Source organism: Orcinus orca, chromosome 5 (assembly GCF_937001465.1).
Source record: "Orcinus orca chromosome 5, mOrcOrc1.1, whole genome shotgun sequence".
In the NCBI taxonomy this organism is placed as follows: domain Eukaryota; kingdom Metazoa; phylum Chordata; class Mammalia; order Artiodactyla; family Delphinidae; genus Orcinus; species Orcinus orca.
The window spans coordinates 146859803-146874032 of NC_064563.1; the positions used below are offsets into that span (position 1 = coordinate 146859803).

The 14230-nt window shown below is 45.7% G+C and overlaps 1 protein-coding gene across 5 annotated transcripts in view; it reads right to left on the reverse strand.

The window, feature by feature from the left end:
- The window catches only part of HSF2BP (heat shock transcription factor 2 binding protein), an 82475-nt gene that overhangs the window by 64944 nt on the left and 3301 nt on the right, over nt 1-14230 (reverse strand). For 4 of the 5 annotated variants that reach the window (XM_033418416.2, XM_033418415.2, XM_004264602.4 and 1 more), the window contains exon 3: nt 1666-1769. In XM_033418416.2, coding sequence (XP_033274307.1) covers nt 1666-1769 — 104 coding nt within the window. Of the gene's footprint in view, nt 1-1665; nt 1770-7065; nt 7237-14230 lie in introns of all 5 variants that reach the window. The other variant, XM_033418420.2, reaches the window with a different exon arrangement.

Consider the following 14230-nt stretch of genomic DNA (forward strand, 5'->3'; position numbering starts at 1 on the left):
ATTCCCTCCTCGATTCTGGCACCTTCCCTGAGTGCCTTATTTTTAAGCATTACATCTAAAATGCCAGCCAAACATGCATTTTTTCCTATGCTTATCAATTTAAAATATAGGAAGTCTAAGATTCTGCCCAATTTGGGCTTCAACTTAACAAGGATGTCTTGGTATTTTAAGGAGTACAGAACCAATGGATTGCATTGTTCCCATTTATCAAATTCCTTCTTGCCTGCTGGTCAACTTCCTTCAGACAATGAAACTTTTAGGTCCAGACAAATTAACCATGCGTCCACCTTAGTGTATCATGATCTGAACAGAACATGACTGAGCTAGAATTTCAGCTTTCAGTGTGTGACACTCAACCTAACTCAGTTTTGAGACTAAAACTCTTTCCCTGGTCTTCTCTACGTGCTCAGTATTAAAGTCTATACAGTCCATTTCTCCATCCGTCTGGAAAGATGTTGTTGAGCCATGTTTTTCAAGGAGAAAAACTACCGTGGCTTCCAGTTCTTTGATGAAACCTCAGATGCATGGCCTTCTCGCCAAGTGTCTGCAATTTCATATTGCTGGAGCATTCACTGTATCTCTGGGAGCTGCAGCTTTCTATAAGTTTGCTGTGGCTGAACCAAGAAAGAAGGCATATGCAGATTTCTACAGAATTTACGATTCCATAAAAGATTTTGCGGCGATGAGGAAAGCTACTGTCTTTCAGAGTGCAAAATGATTTTGGAATGTAAAGAATGTCTTTGGGTTGATTTCCACGGCAGTTTGTCACTTACCTGTGTTCCTAAACTATGAAACTAAGAACTATGAATATCTGGGTTAAGGAATAGTTTTTCTTGATAAATAAACAATTAACAAATACGTGGGGGAAAAATAAAGGCTATACAAAATCCATCGGTTTTGGAAAACCTCCACTGCAGCCACAAACCTTCAGAACTCCTCCACACAAGGAGGTAGTGTGACACAAAGCTTAGCACACGGCAGTGGGGCCTGGGACCAGCCTCCTCTCACTCCGGCAGGTTAACAGCACCTGCTGATCCAGCTGTGCTGGGAGAAACAAGTGAGATGCATGGACGGCTGCTGACCACCTGCCAGCACACAGTTAACAACACATCCTGGCTTGTCACTAGTACTATTACTCCTTTACTATTCAAAAATAAAAATTCAAGCTCCGAATATCAGCAGAAGTGGTAGAAGAGTTCTAGTTTTATAGAAGAGGAAATAACTTATTCCATGCAAAAAAATGTATAATTTTCAAGAAATATTGTTAGTCTCCCCAAATATTAAAATGAAATATAACTGTTTTTTTCTAAAATATCAGGAAATGATGTGTGAAGTTAATTACAAATACTTCTATTTAATATATCTATCTCTGATTATAAATCCTTGTATGCATGATTTTTTCAAGATTATTATGAGTTTTAATAACTTGGATCGGGCTTTTAAACACTGAATTAACAGTAAGTGACTACCAAAAGGCACCAAGTAAATAATCCCCCACATTAAATGGTTGTAAAATCCAAATGATCAACTATTTTCCAGCCCGTTCAGAATAAATACATGTGAAAATGCAGCGTCTTGAGGCTTGCGGGCTGGGCTGTGGCCGGCGCCACTCTGCGGTCACGGCCGCGGCGCCGGCACTTCGCAGGGACCCTGTGAGCGGCGCACCTTCTTCTCGCTCACGCTGTCCTCTTGCACAGACTCCAGGCGGGCTTTGAAGTGCTCACAATCCATTCTCAGCTGCTCTAACTCTTGCTCTTTCCTTTCCAGATCTAGAAGAGACAGAGGAATATTCAGTATTTCAAATCACTAATCTCTCTGAGCATCCATTTTGCTTGATCTTCTCCTAGGAAAACCTGATCTCTTAGGTAGGATTATTCACATAACCAGTCCCTGAATAACCAATGTTCTAACAGTCCTGCTTTTTAAGTTTTTGTCCGTTTTTTGCCCATGGCAGAAAGCACCTTTTTGTTTTCTGTTTTCTGTTTCTGAGACTTCATTTTACTGCCAGACTTGCACTCAAGGTTTTAAGAAAGCGTGTTATTTAAAGGATTGAAGGCAGGGCTGAGCAGCCCGACTGTCTCATGGCACAGACTTGTATCTGCTCCATAAAAAGCAGAAGGCAGCTCAGTGAGGAGACGGTGCCAGCCGGGCTGATTCACAAAGCTCGTCTCACCACGGGCAGACTGACTGCCCAGGAACAGCTGCTGCCGCAGTCAATGGAGAAATGAAAGCAGCGGCAATGGAGACAAGAGGTGGCCACAGTGAAAGATGGGAGGTAGGGAACGCTCCCTCTCTACCACATTCGTTCAGGTGATGACTCAGAGGGCCAACAAAAATCCCAAAAGACATCCGTGCTAATAACTCTGAAATCAACCGTATTGTCAACTCTAAATAAAAAATATGCTACAGAAATAGTGACATTCAAAAAGCAAAGAAACAGGTGCTTTAAAGTTTTAAGTGCCTTGACTTCAAGGACTAAGATATCATCCGTTTTAATGCTAACATATACCAAGATTTGAGCGGGGGCTTGTGCTCAGAGCTACTGGTGTAACTTCTTAATTAAAGTAGCGCTGCTTGGGGACCGTGATTCTCAAACTTTACTGCGCATCAGAATCCCCTGGAAGGCTTGTCCAGGCACAGCCTGCCGGGCCCCATCCTCAGTTTCTGCCTCTGAAGTAGGCCTGAGGATCTGCATTTCTAACAAGTTCCCAGTGAGGTTGATACTGCTGGCCTGGGAACAGAGTTTGAGAGTGACTGCTTCAGGGCAACAGCCACATCTCTCACCACCAACAAAATGAGATCAACACACAGCCCGCAAAGCAAACAACGGAGCCCAGCCCTAGGGATGTAAACTAGCGGGAAAAATGGAGGGCAGTACAAGGCAGCCTGCCCTGAGAGCGCCTCACAGGGCAGATGCTGGAAAATGGAGCATCGCTCCACCCTAGAGAAGTGGCTCCCAGACACTTCCTCCAACGGACAAAAGAGAAGGGGTGTGGCTTTATGACCTAGGGGTCTGGGACAGCAAGGAAAGCCCAGACGAGACACTGGCGGTGGGGGTGGGGGGTGGGATCAGTGCCAAGAACAATGCAGGCATTCCAAAAGCTCTGGAAAAATAAAGGGAGGCCTACATTTTCTAGAGACCCTATGCCCTAGAAGGGAGATTAAAACCTAAAGCTAAATATTCAGTTAACGATTGTGAAACAGCTGGCAAAGCTTCTCTTAAAACGAGTTTCTTAGAAACTGGGGTGGGAGGTATTATGCCACAACATGACTTTCACTGGAATTCTTAATTTTGTCCCACTAATCCTGGCCACCCAAGAAACCAACTATATCAATCAAGTGCTATACTTTGAAAAATATGTATCTGCCTTTTGTAACGATGTTAAACTTATGAGTGAAATGTGAACTGCAAATGGTCACAGACAAAAAGAAACAAAATGAACAAAAACTGAGATAAAATCATTGGTGGCATAAAACTTTTTCTTTGCAGTTAATTTTTAATTTTTTTCTTCTATTACTAAACTGTATATTACTCAAACATGGTAAAGAAGACAGGAAATAACATGGCTCACGTGTAAAAATATGTAGGAATTAATTATGACCACCCAAAAGACTCACTATGGTAATTTCATAATCTCTCACTCTATATAGCTGCTTATGACCTCACTGTAAGTTAACATAACAAAGGGACGGGGTTAAACCATCCCACTCTACCCCCCAGAATTCAAAGGCAGTATCAGGGGTGTCAACCCACCCACCCCAGGCTCTCCAGGAGGCAGGTGGTGGCTTTGTGCTGTACAAGGCCACCGCCTTGTGGCGAGAAGGGAGCACTGCTGCCACCTCCCTGCATTTTCAACTTGGCCCACACGGCATGCCTGCCGCCTAAAGCATGAGGGCAGGGATCTTCACGTGTTCTGATGCATCTCACGAGCCTAGAACAGTACACGGCACCGAGCAGGCACTTTATAAATACTTGTCACGTAAATGAATTTCACTTCTTTATACAGTCCAGCTAACCCTTGGATAAAGAAAATAACTCAGCTATTTTGATTGTATGTCTTATTCCTCTACAAGAGGATATATTGCTTTTGCAATTTGTTTTAAAAATCAGGGACAGAAATAATACCTATGCAGTACATTATACATGGTCAAGACATTACTTTACCCAGCCTCAGTATTAGAACGAGGAAGAGGCTGCCACCCAGCCCAGACTGTAGTTCAACTGCTAAGCTTTGGCATTCAAAACGAAGGAGAAATCTAACTGAGTAAAAGGGTGGCCTAGACAGACTATCAGTATATAGAAACAACCTAAATCACAGGTCAGTTCAACATCTATATATCTTCTGAAACTTAGAATCCTTTTTTGATAGCTTTAATAACATGAGAATGACTATCAACTTATTCACGGGACGGGTAGAGAGAGCCATAAATGAAAAGCGGGGTGACTAAAACCCAGCTAAAGAAACTTAAACTATAAAAAAAGGGATCGATTTCTCCTACCCTTTACCACCTGGCATGTTTATAATACATTATTAATTGTAATATTTAATAAATTATCAGATATTTCATGTAATAAGAAAAAAATATGTTTTTAATCAAAATAGCTCAGTAAAGAGTCTCAAATCCAAACTAAGGGCTTTTTCAGAGCCATCAACTTTTACATTCTTCTCACTAATAGGTTTAGAAAAGAATTCAGAATTAGCTACTGATGGAATCCATCTTTACTATGAGCTGAGACTTGGAGGGTATGTTAGTTTCCTAGATCTGCCATAACAAAGTACCACAGACTGGGTGGCTTAGAACAGAAGTGTATTCTCTCATCATTCTGGAGGCTACAGTTTGAAATCAAGCTGTTGGCAAGGACACGCTCCCTCTGAAATCTGTGGATGAAGGATCCTTTCCCGTCTCTTCCACCTTCTGGTGGCCCCAGACGTCCCTGGGCTTGCAGCAGTGTAACCCCAACCTGCCTCTGCCTTTGTCTGGCCTCCTCCCTGTCTCTTCACATTATCTTCCCTCCGTGTACTTCTGTCTCTGTGTCCAAATTCCCTCTTTGAAGAAGGATACCAGTCATACTGGATTAGGGCCCACCCTAAAGACCTCATTTTAACTTAATCGGCCTGTCAAAAAATGTAAGTTGAAAAAGTGAAAAGATGAGAATATTCCGGGATTCATTTAAACACAAAAAAAACCCCTCAGTTAAAGAGTTTAAATGCATTTCCAGCCAAACGACACTTTAATTAGCTGTCAAATTTTTAAAACAAACCAAAGGGAGTGGGGGAGGAGAGTTGGAACCAGAATATGGAAATAGAAATTTTTTTTTCCTGCGCTGCCAAAAATCTGCTTGTTTTTCTAACGTAAAGGCCACCGGAGCACTCTCAGAAGAGGAAGGAAACGTGTGACTAATAGGAATCTGTCCTGTGCTGGCACCGCCACGTACTTGGCTCTACCTTTTCACACCTCCACGTTGCAGCTCCTCAGTCTGCCCGGGAATTATCACGGCAAAGGATCTGATCTTATCCTTTTTATATCCCCACATCACCTAGCAGAGCTTGACACACACCAGGCATACAGTGAATACCTACCTGATTGACTTTCAACTGAGTTCTATCGCAGAAAACTAAGATCAACCTTGCTGAACTCAAACGAATACTGTTAAAGTTATTTCCCAAACCAAAGAGTCAGGGACTTCTGCTTTTCATTCACTGGCATAAAATACAATGTTAACAACTGGGTGGTCGATAGTGATCTGTCCAAGTAACACACGTCTCCACCCTCCACCTTGGCTACCTTTCTGCTCCTCAGTCCACTAAGCCCCAAACAGCAGTCCATCTTCTCCCTTCCCAGTCCCCTGCATTCTGGACAGTCTCCACGCGCCCTTCAGATCCACTCTCCAACCTGCTCTGTCCCGAGGGGTAAAAGGCTGAACCCAACCTCCACAGCGACCGGCTCCCCTGCCTGCTGGATTTGAACAGTGGGTCCCCACAGGAAACAAGGACAGGAGGCAGGGTGGGACATCGACTTACCCACTGCATTACCCCTGCCAGGTTCAAGCAGCAGTGGTTTCCTCCTCTGAGCTGAGGCATGGTCCTGCCCAGCACCCACCCTCCTGCCAGTCTGGCCGCTCGCTGGGAGGCCACAGCGCCCCACTCTTCCAGGTTCTGGGCCTTCGCCTCCCTTGTGCTGGTTCCCCAAACCCTGCCCACCTTGGTCTGTCATCGCTTCATGATATGCTCTGTTTACCCTTTCTGTTTCCTGCCAGGAGCTGGACTTGATACACTCTGGTATTTATTACCTCATATGGGCCACAATAAACCTTTGGTCAAATTAAATAATATCTTCTTGGCACTCACTCTTTAATGATTATCCCACTCTCTAATAATTCTCTGTCTAGTTCATATTTCTTCTTTTTCCTTTTTTTTTGGTGGCTGTACCACGCAGCTTGTGGGATCTTAGTTCCCCGACCAGGGATTGAACCCGCGTCCTCAGTAGTGAAAGCGTGGAGTCCTAACCACTGGACTGCCAGGGAAGTCCCTAGCTCATATTTCTATGGGCCAGAATAATTCTTCTCTGAGTTGAAACAGAGATCCCCCTCTCTTCTCATTAATATCAAACTCCTGGGCAATTAATCTCAGAACACCCCACAAATGTTTTAGAAATCACTTAGTGCAGTGCTTTTCAAACCCCACTGCTAAGAACCCAAGTGCCTCAGGGATGCTTATGGTTCTGTAAACATTTAATTAGTATTTCCATTTTACAATATGTTTTTCGCTGTTTTATTTGGAAATAATTTCAAACTTACAAAATGTTGCATGAATAAAAATAATACAACGAATACCCACATACCCTTTACCCACACTTACATACTGTTAACACTTCACCACATTTGCTCATCATTTGGACCATACACAAGCATACACACAGTATATTTTTTCAGCCAGTTTAGAGTAAGTTACATATATCATGGTCCTTTACTTCTAAATACTTCAGTGAACATTTTCCAAGAATAGGGATAATGTCTTAGTTACCCAGTATACACAGATGTCAACTTGAGAAAAATTAACATACCTTTACCTAATCTACCACAGACGTTAGAATTTTGTCAAATGATCTAAAATTGCCCTTTACAGCATCTTCTTCCTTCAAGGTACAGCATCTAGTCTAGGATCAGGTATCGCATTTAACTGTCATGTGTCTTTAGTCTCCATTAATTTGGAACATCTCCATAGCCTGTGCTGTCTGTATGACATCACAATACATTTTTAACAATTTAAAAATCATAACAACATACATGGAAGAACCATTTCCAGCTAGCATGGTGGTGCAGCAGATCAATCCTCCCCCCAAGAACAAGTAGGAAAGCAGAATTTGAACAAACCAGAAAAAAGTTGTTTCAAAGTATCTGAGAGTTACCAAATCACGTAGGCCTTGAGAGCCGAGACCTAGAGAAGAGGGAGCTGCACTGAAGTGAGCAAGCCCAACTTCCCAGCCCACTCTTCCCCAAGGCATCTGCATATTCAAAAGCAGCACAGGCAAAGAGGCAGCAGAGCTAAGCAGAGCATCTCGCCACGGAGTACAGAGCTACTAGGCAGCCGAGACCTAGGGCAGGCCGTGATCCTGGAGGAGATGGAAGCACAGGGAAAGCGCAGAGGGGCTGCAGAGGGAGGCGGGCGGGCGGTGAGTGGAGAGAGGCCAGGAGGCCAGGCAGAGCTGTCATCAACCTCATGGCGCTGGAGAGGTCAGAACGGAAGGTCAGTGCACTTCCCTGGTGCTCCAGCGGGTAAGACTCTGCGCTCCCAGTGCAGGGGGCCTGCGTTTGATCCGTGGTCGGGGAACTAGATCCCACATGCATGCCGCAACTGAGAGTACGCACACTGCAACTAAGACCTGGTGCAGCCAAATAAATAAATATTTAAAAAAAGAGAAAAGAACTGAAGGTCAGGCAGGGTCCACCTAGATGGAAGGACTCTGGGAAAGGACTCAAGCTCTCAGTTAGACCCCCCTGAAGAGCTAAAACCCTAAGAGGGAGAATGAACTAGACACAGGCCAGCTCGAACTCAGACTGAAACCAGCCGTGAACCAGCTCAATGCCTAACTGGATTTAGGTGAACTACTCTGACTCCATTCTAACTGACTGAGAGAAGCCGGGGGATAAAGTCCTTGCTGGAGAAAAATATCAAATCCAGAGACTCTACACACTTCACTCTTTAAAATCCATTAATCAATAAAAAAAATTACCAGAACTACCAACAGGAAAAACAGACAATACAAGCAGATCAACAGGTGATCCAGACAATGGATTTATCAGACTCAGACTCTGAAATAACTGTGACTGATATGTTCCAGAAATAGACAACAAGAGAGTTTCATCAGGGAGCTAGAATAAACAACAATCTAGTAGAAAATCAACACAAAAACTAATAAATACTAGTATTTAAAAATAATTTTAAAGTAAATAACAGAGCTAATAAAGAATTGAGAATCAGACCCACATAAAACTAGCTACTACGACAAAAGACACTGTAGCACAGGAGGGAAAGACTGCCCTTTCAATAAATGGCATTGGGTCAGTTGGCACAGATGGCTAGTGGCTATTTTTATTTATTTAGTTAGTTAGTTTTTGTGGTACGCGGGCCTCTCACTGTTGTGGCCTCTCCCATTGCGGAGCACAGGCTCCGGACGCGCAGGCTCAGCGGCCACGGCTCACGGGCCCAGCCACTCCGCAGCATGTGGGATCTTCCCGGACCGGGGCATGAAGCCGTGTCCCCTGCATCGGCAGGTGGACTCTCAACCACTGCGCTACCAGGGAAGCCCGCTAGTGGCTATTTTTAAAACAGACGTAGACAGCATAGATCATACAACACCTTCATCACCACAGAAGGTTCTACTGGACTATGCTCACAGAGGTAAGGTGCTGCTGTACAGATTTCAAATTACACAAAGTAACTTCTTCTCTCTGCTAAAAACCTAGTCAAATATCTCTCCAGTATATCATGGCTGCACTTCTTTGCATTCATTGCTGATATGCACTCTACTAACATTTAAATATATTTATTTAAACAAATATTTTAAGTTAAAATTAATGTTGCAAATTTTAAAATGTCAGTAATGACACTGTAGTTTATGTTTGGCATCAACACGTAAAATTAAATAATTCCAACGCCTCTGAGACTCTGAGTGAATATCTGACAGACTGCCAGTAAGGTGGCAAGTTGTTTTTAAATTATATCATTTAACATCTCAAATGCAACATAATTCATTTGGAAAGTGTCTTCTATAAGACAATGAAAATTTAAACAGGCTGAGTGACTTTTCCATCATCTCTCTCCAAAATGAACACCTACCAAGAAAGGCAAGAAATTCTTAGACTTGGTGACTTAGTTGTGAAACAAAAATATCTGACCCCTCTGATTTCAAGCTTCAAGATCAGTTTAATTGAAAACTGTCCTCATGTTACAAGGTGAGCTGTTTAAAACATTTCTCATTTGCAATTCCTTATCTCTGGGATTTGTCTTTTTCTTGCTACTTAACAACCACAATTAAAAATAGAAACTGGACACTGAGGATGGTACTGCAACCGTCTTCCAAAATGTCTAACATTAAATTTTTGTTTTCATCAAAACACCTTCATTGGGGACTTCCCTGGTGGCACAGTGGCTAAGAATCCGCCTGCCAATGCAGGGGACACGGGTTCGAGCCCTGGTCCGGGAAGATCCCATATGCCGCGGAGCAACTAAGCCCGTGCGCCACAATTACTGAGCCTGTGCTCTACAGCCCGTGTGCCACAACTACTGAGCCCGTGTGCCACAACTACTGAAGCCTGCACGCCTAGAGCCCGTGCTCCGCAACAAGAGAAGCCACCACAATGAGAAGCCCGCGCACCCCAATGAAGGGTAGCCCCCGCTCGCCGCAACTAGAAAAAGCCTGCATGCAGCAACGAAGACCCAACACAGCCAAAAATAAATAAATAAATTCTAAAAAAAAACCTTCATTGTACCCACTGATTTTAAAAGTAAATGTTATAAAACTGAATTTTTAAAATAATTATGCAGGAAATACAACATTCATTTATTTTACATATTGAACAACCATATACTATATAAAATTTTACTTTTTTAAAAAAAGCAGGATTCTCCCAGTTTAAAACAAATTTGTGCCATGCGCTGATGTAGTAATACCTCCTTCACTGTTGGAAGAATGTGCACCAGAAGGGATGACAGAAAAGGGGGGTGAGCTAACTTTTACTGAGTACAGTTGAGCCCTGAACAACACGGGAGTTATGAGTGCTGACCCCACCCCACCCCCCAAAGTACAGCTTTGCAGTCAGCCCTCCACACCCGCTGCGAGGAGGGCTGTGCGGCGCTGCAGCATCACGGGGACCCGTTTACTACACGAGTGTCCAGGGCCCCTCCACCTGAGGACATCCTCGTCCTCTCCGTGGAGGGCGACCCAGCCCCGCCTGTACCAAGCACGTGCCAAAGGGGAGCTCACTGTAACGCTTGATGCCTCCAGTGAGGCAAGCGCGGCTGTCCTCGTTCTAGACAGGGAAACAGCGGAGACGGCCCAAGCAGCAGTGCACAGACCACTCCTGCATCCCCGTATCCCCCCGTTGAGCTCTGCGCCCACCTACGGAGCCTAACCAGACCAACCATTTCTTCTCACGTCCTGTCCACTCCATCCATGCAGCCACAGTCCACACTCTAACGTCAAGTCCAGACCTTCCTTGATGAGCACTTTACCATTAATTTTTCTTCACCTTCCAACCAAGTCCTCAACCTATCCTAACTTAGATGCAAAAATCATTCCCCTGAAAATGTCATTTTCATCACTATTTTGAAGTCATTTCCATGTGCTAGTTTCCAACGGCCTCTGCTTTCGAAGTTAAAACAATAATCCGTGGTTACTCTGCCTTCCTTAAACTGCTCACATTTACTGACATCTGCTATACCCCGATCTCTGCTCCACATGTCAAGCAGAGAAGCTAGCCAGTTAACCCACGAACAATCCTGCTCACTCCCATCTGTGACTTTCACACATGCCTTACCCTAGCCTAAAACATCGTCCCACTTCCCTTCTAATAAATCATGCCTCTGCCCTCAATGCTCATCTATTCCCCAAAGATTCTCAGGCAACACCCTTGTAGGATTATTCCGAACTCCACCACCTACTGCCCAGTTTCCCAAAAGAAACTCAGTTACCGTGCTAGAGGCAGAATTAAGTCCCATTCACGACCTGACACCCATCACACCACCCTAAGCCCTCTGGCTGGCTTGTGCAGCCTGAGCCCATCCAAACCATCCAAAGATCCACACCTATTCTCCTAGAGAAACTTGCCCCAAAGTCAGGTGTGTGGCTTCCCTCTCCCTCCTCCCTGCCTGCATCCACTCCTACGTTGCCCTTTCTCATTGCTTGAGACGGGAGGCACACAGCAACTCTGACACTGGTCAAAGCCAAGAACTGTCCTGGACCACAGGCCAGTGAGAGGGAGGATGAACCCACATGTCAAACAGCTCTCGCTGCCACCGTGTGATTCTTGGATTGACTCTAAGGGAGCCCTTTTCAAAGCGATGGCTCATGGGATCCCTCTGGGAAGACAGGCCCTTGGGAAGGCCGAGGAAGGGCCATCAGACCTAGTCCTCACAAAGAGATAAAGGGGCGGGGGGGTGATTTTTGTTTTCTTTCATGTCACCTGAGTGGTAAGAGCCAAGGAATTCCCTGGCGGCCCAGTGGTTAGGACTCTGCACTTTCACTGCCGAGGGCCTAGGTTCGATCCCTGGTCTGGGAACTAAGATCCCACAAGCTGTGCAGTGCAGCCAAAAACAGAAAAAAAAAAAGAATTCAAGAGCCAAAATTAAGTGAAAGATGCCTCTTAGGAGGCCACCTTCTAGGCCAGGCCTCAGACCAGAGAAGCAGAAGTCTTCAAGGGCCAGCTCGTGCTCAAGGTTCACAGTGAAGCCGGCCACAAGCACTGCGGTCCACTTCGACCCTCCCTTCCTATACACCCGGTGACCTGCAGCACACACTAGCCTCACGAGATACCACTGCAAATTTAAAAAAAGAGCATGCAGGAACGGGAGGCTGGGTGGTCCCTTAGGACCAAATACTCAGCCAGGCACAGAGAATATAACGGGAGACCCTGCCCTTCCACCAATTTATACTGTAAGATGGGACTAAAACCATTCTGTCTGAAGGAAAAGTACAGGATGCTATGACAACATCCAACAGGAAGACAAATCTTGTCTAGGCAGTCAGATAAGGAAATGAGTCTGGGCCGGAGGCTAAGTCCAATAATACAAATCCTTTCAAGCCACGGTACAGTTTTAAGGTTTGGGGTGGTAGGGGGTTTGGGTCAGGGTTTTGTTTGTTTTTTGGTCTTTATCCTAAGAGCAAAGAGAAGCCACTGAAAACTGACTTAAGCAGGGGAATGACATAATCAGACTGAATTGTTAAAAATTACTCAGGCTACAGTATACAAAGTGGACTGGCAAGTGGCAATGAGATAATGCTATCAGGAGCAGAGATTCAGGCACAATGACAGGGGCCTGGACTCGGTGGAGGCAGTGGCGATGGAGGTGGTGGATGCATCGATGCGGGGAAACGTACAGGACTTACGGGGACACAGGCCGGGGCTGGAAGGGGAGAGAACAGTGAGAGGAGAGGTGGGCAACAAGGAGGATCTCAGGTCTCTGCCTGGATGGTGGTGCCCTGGGGAGGCTGGGAAAGCCTGGTGTCCAGTGGGGTAGGGGCGGGATAGCATGAGTCAGACGTGAGAAAGTAAAATTCGCCTGCTCTGAGAAAATGAAAATCTGTCCTGCAATTTGCTGGGCTGGGATAACAGACACAGAAAGCTGGCTGCCAAGTTAACAGGAAACAGCATTTCTCCCAAGGACACACTGCAAGAGTAAAGTGTCATGATGAACCCTTCTTTCAGTGGCTACTGATTTCTTGTTCAGAGAAAGTTTACTCTTTAAAATCCTAGACTATCAGAAATTGTGCTGTTTGGAATTATACTAGTAAGGAGGAGGAAACACCCACTCTCGCCTGCAGGGTTGCAGTCACTGTGACACAGAGCAGAGCCTTGATAGCCAGCTAGCTGCAGAGCTTCAAATAAAGGATTTCTAGACCTGATGTACCACCATCTACCTAAATTTTGTAGTTTTCAACGAAGCAGGACCTGGGGCCACTGCAGTGAGACCTGATGCTGACCCCTTCACACACAGACCCACTCTGCTTGGAGCCCATGAAATCACAGCTCCACGTGCACTCCACCTAAACTCGGCCCTGCCTCAAGTCCTACGGCAACTCTGTCCTTTCCTTTGTTGGCAAAATGCCCACAGTCCCTCTGGTGTGTGGTCTCCCTCACTGCAACGAGCCAATAATCTGCCCTTGTCAGAATACAGGTCCTTCCTGATGGCTGCAGGCTGATAACACTAAGACAAACACTTAGATTTTATTTTATTTTTTTTTTTTTTTTGCGGTACGCGGGCCTCTCACTGTTGTGGCCTCTCCCGTTGCGGAGCACAGGCTCCGGACGCGCAGGCTCAGCGGCCATGGCTCACGGGCGCAGCCGCTCCGCGGCACGTGGGATCCTCCCGGACCGGGGCATGACCCCGCGTCCCCTGCATCGGCAGGCGGACCCCCGACCGCTGCGCCGCCAGGGAAGCCCCGGGCACTTAGACTGTGAGATGAATGTGAGGCAAGCGAGAAGAGATGCCAGGTAGGGTCGGGCACAGGGCCCTGAGCCTGGAGCAGCCAGGCTGGACAACCCTGCGAGGCACTGGCGTCAAGATGCCAACTAAAGCTATGCGTGCGCCGAGGTTGCCCACGGAGAGGCCACGGGCTGAGGAGACAAGGGGGCCTACGCCGGAGCCTCGAGCACCTCCACGAGCTGAAAGGCTGCTGCAAAGAAGGCTGACTCAGCAAAGCAGACCGAGAAGATCAATGGAAAAGAGGTGATGCTGTGGCTGGGAAGACCAAGGGCTGTGAGGCAAGATCTCCTAAAGCCTAACTTTGATCAAGTCGCCATGGACTCACTTGTGGGCCTCGTTTTTGTAACCACCAGCCTGATTCTGACAGACGACTAATCTCCAAAAATTGACTTGCGCTCACCAACTCATGAGAAGACCCTGACGTATTCTTCAGAATGCCAGTTCATTAATTTTCAGTGAGAAATACAACTACCCAGCAGGCTGACATACTCAGCTGCTGATCAGCACTTTGCTTCCCGAAATGA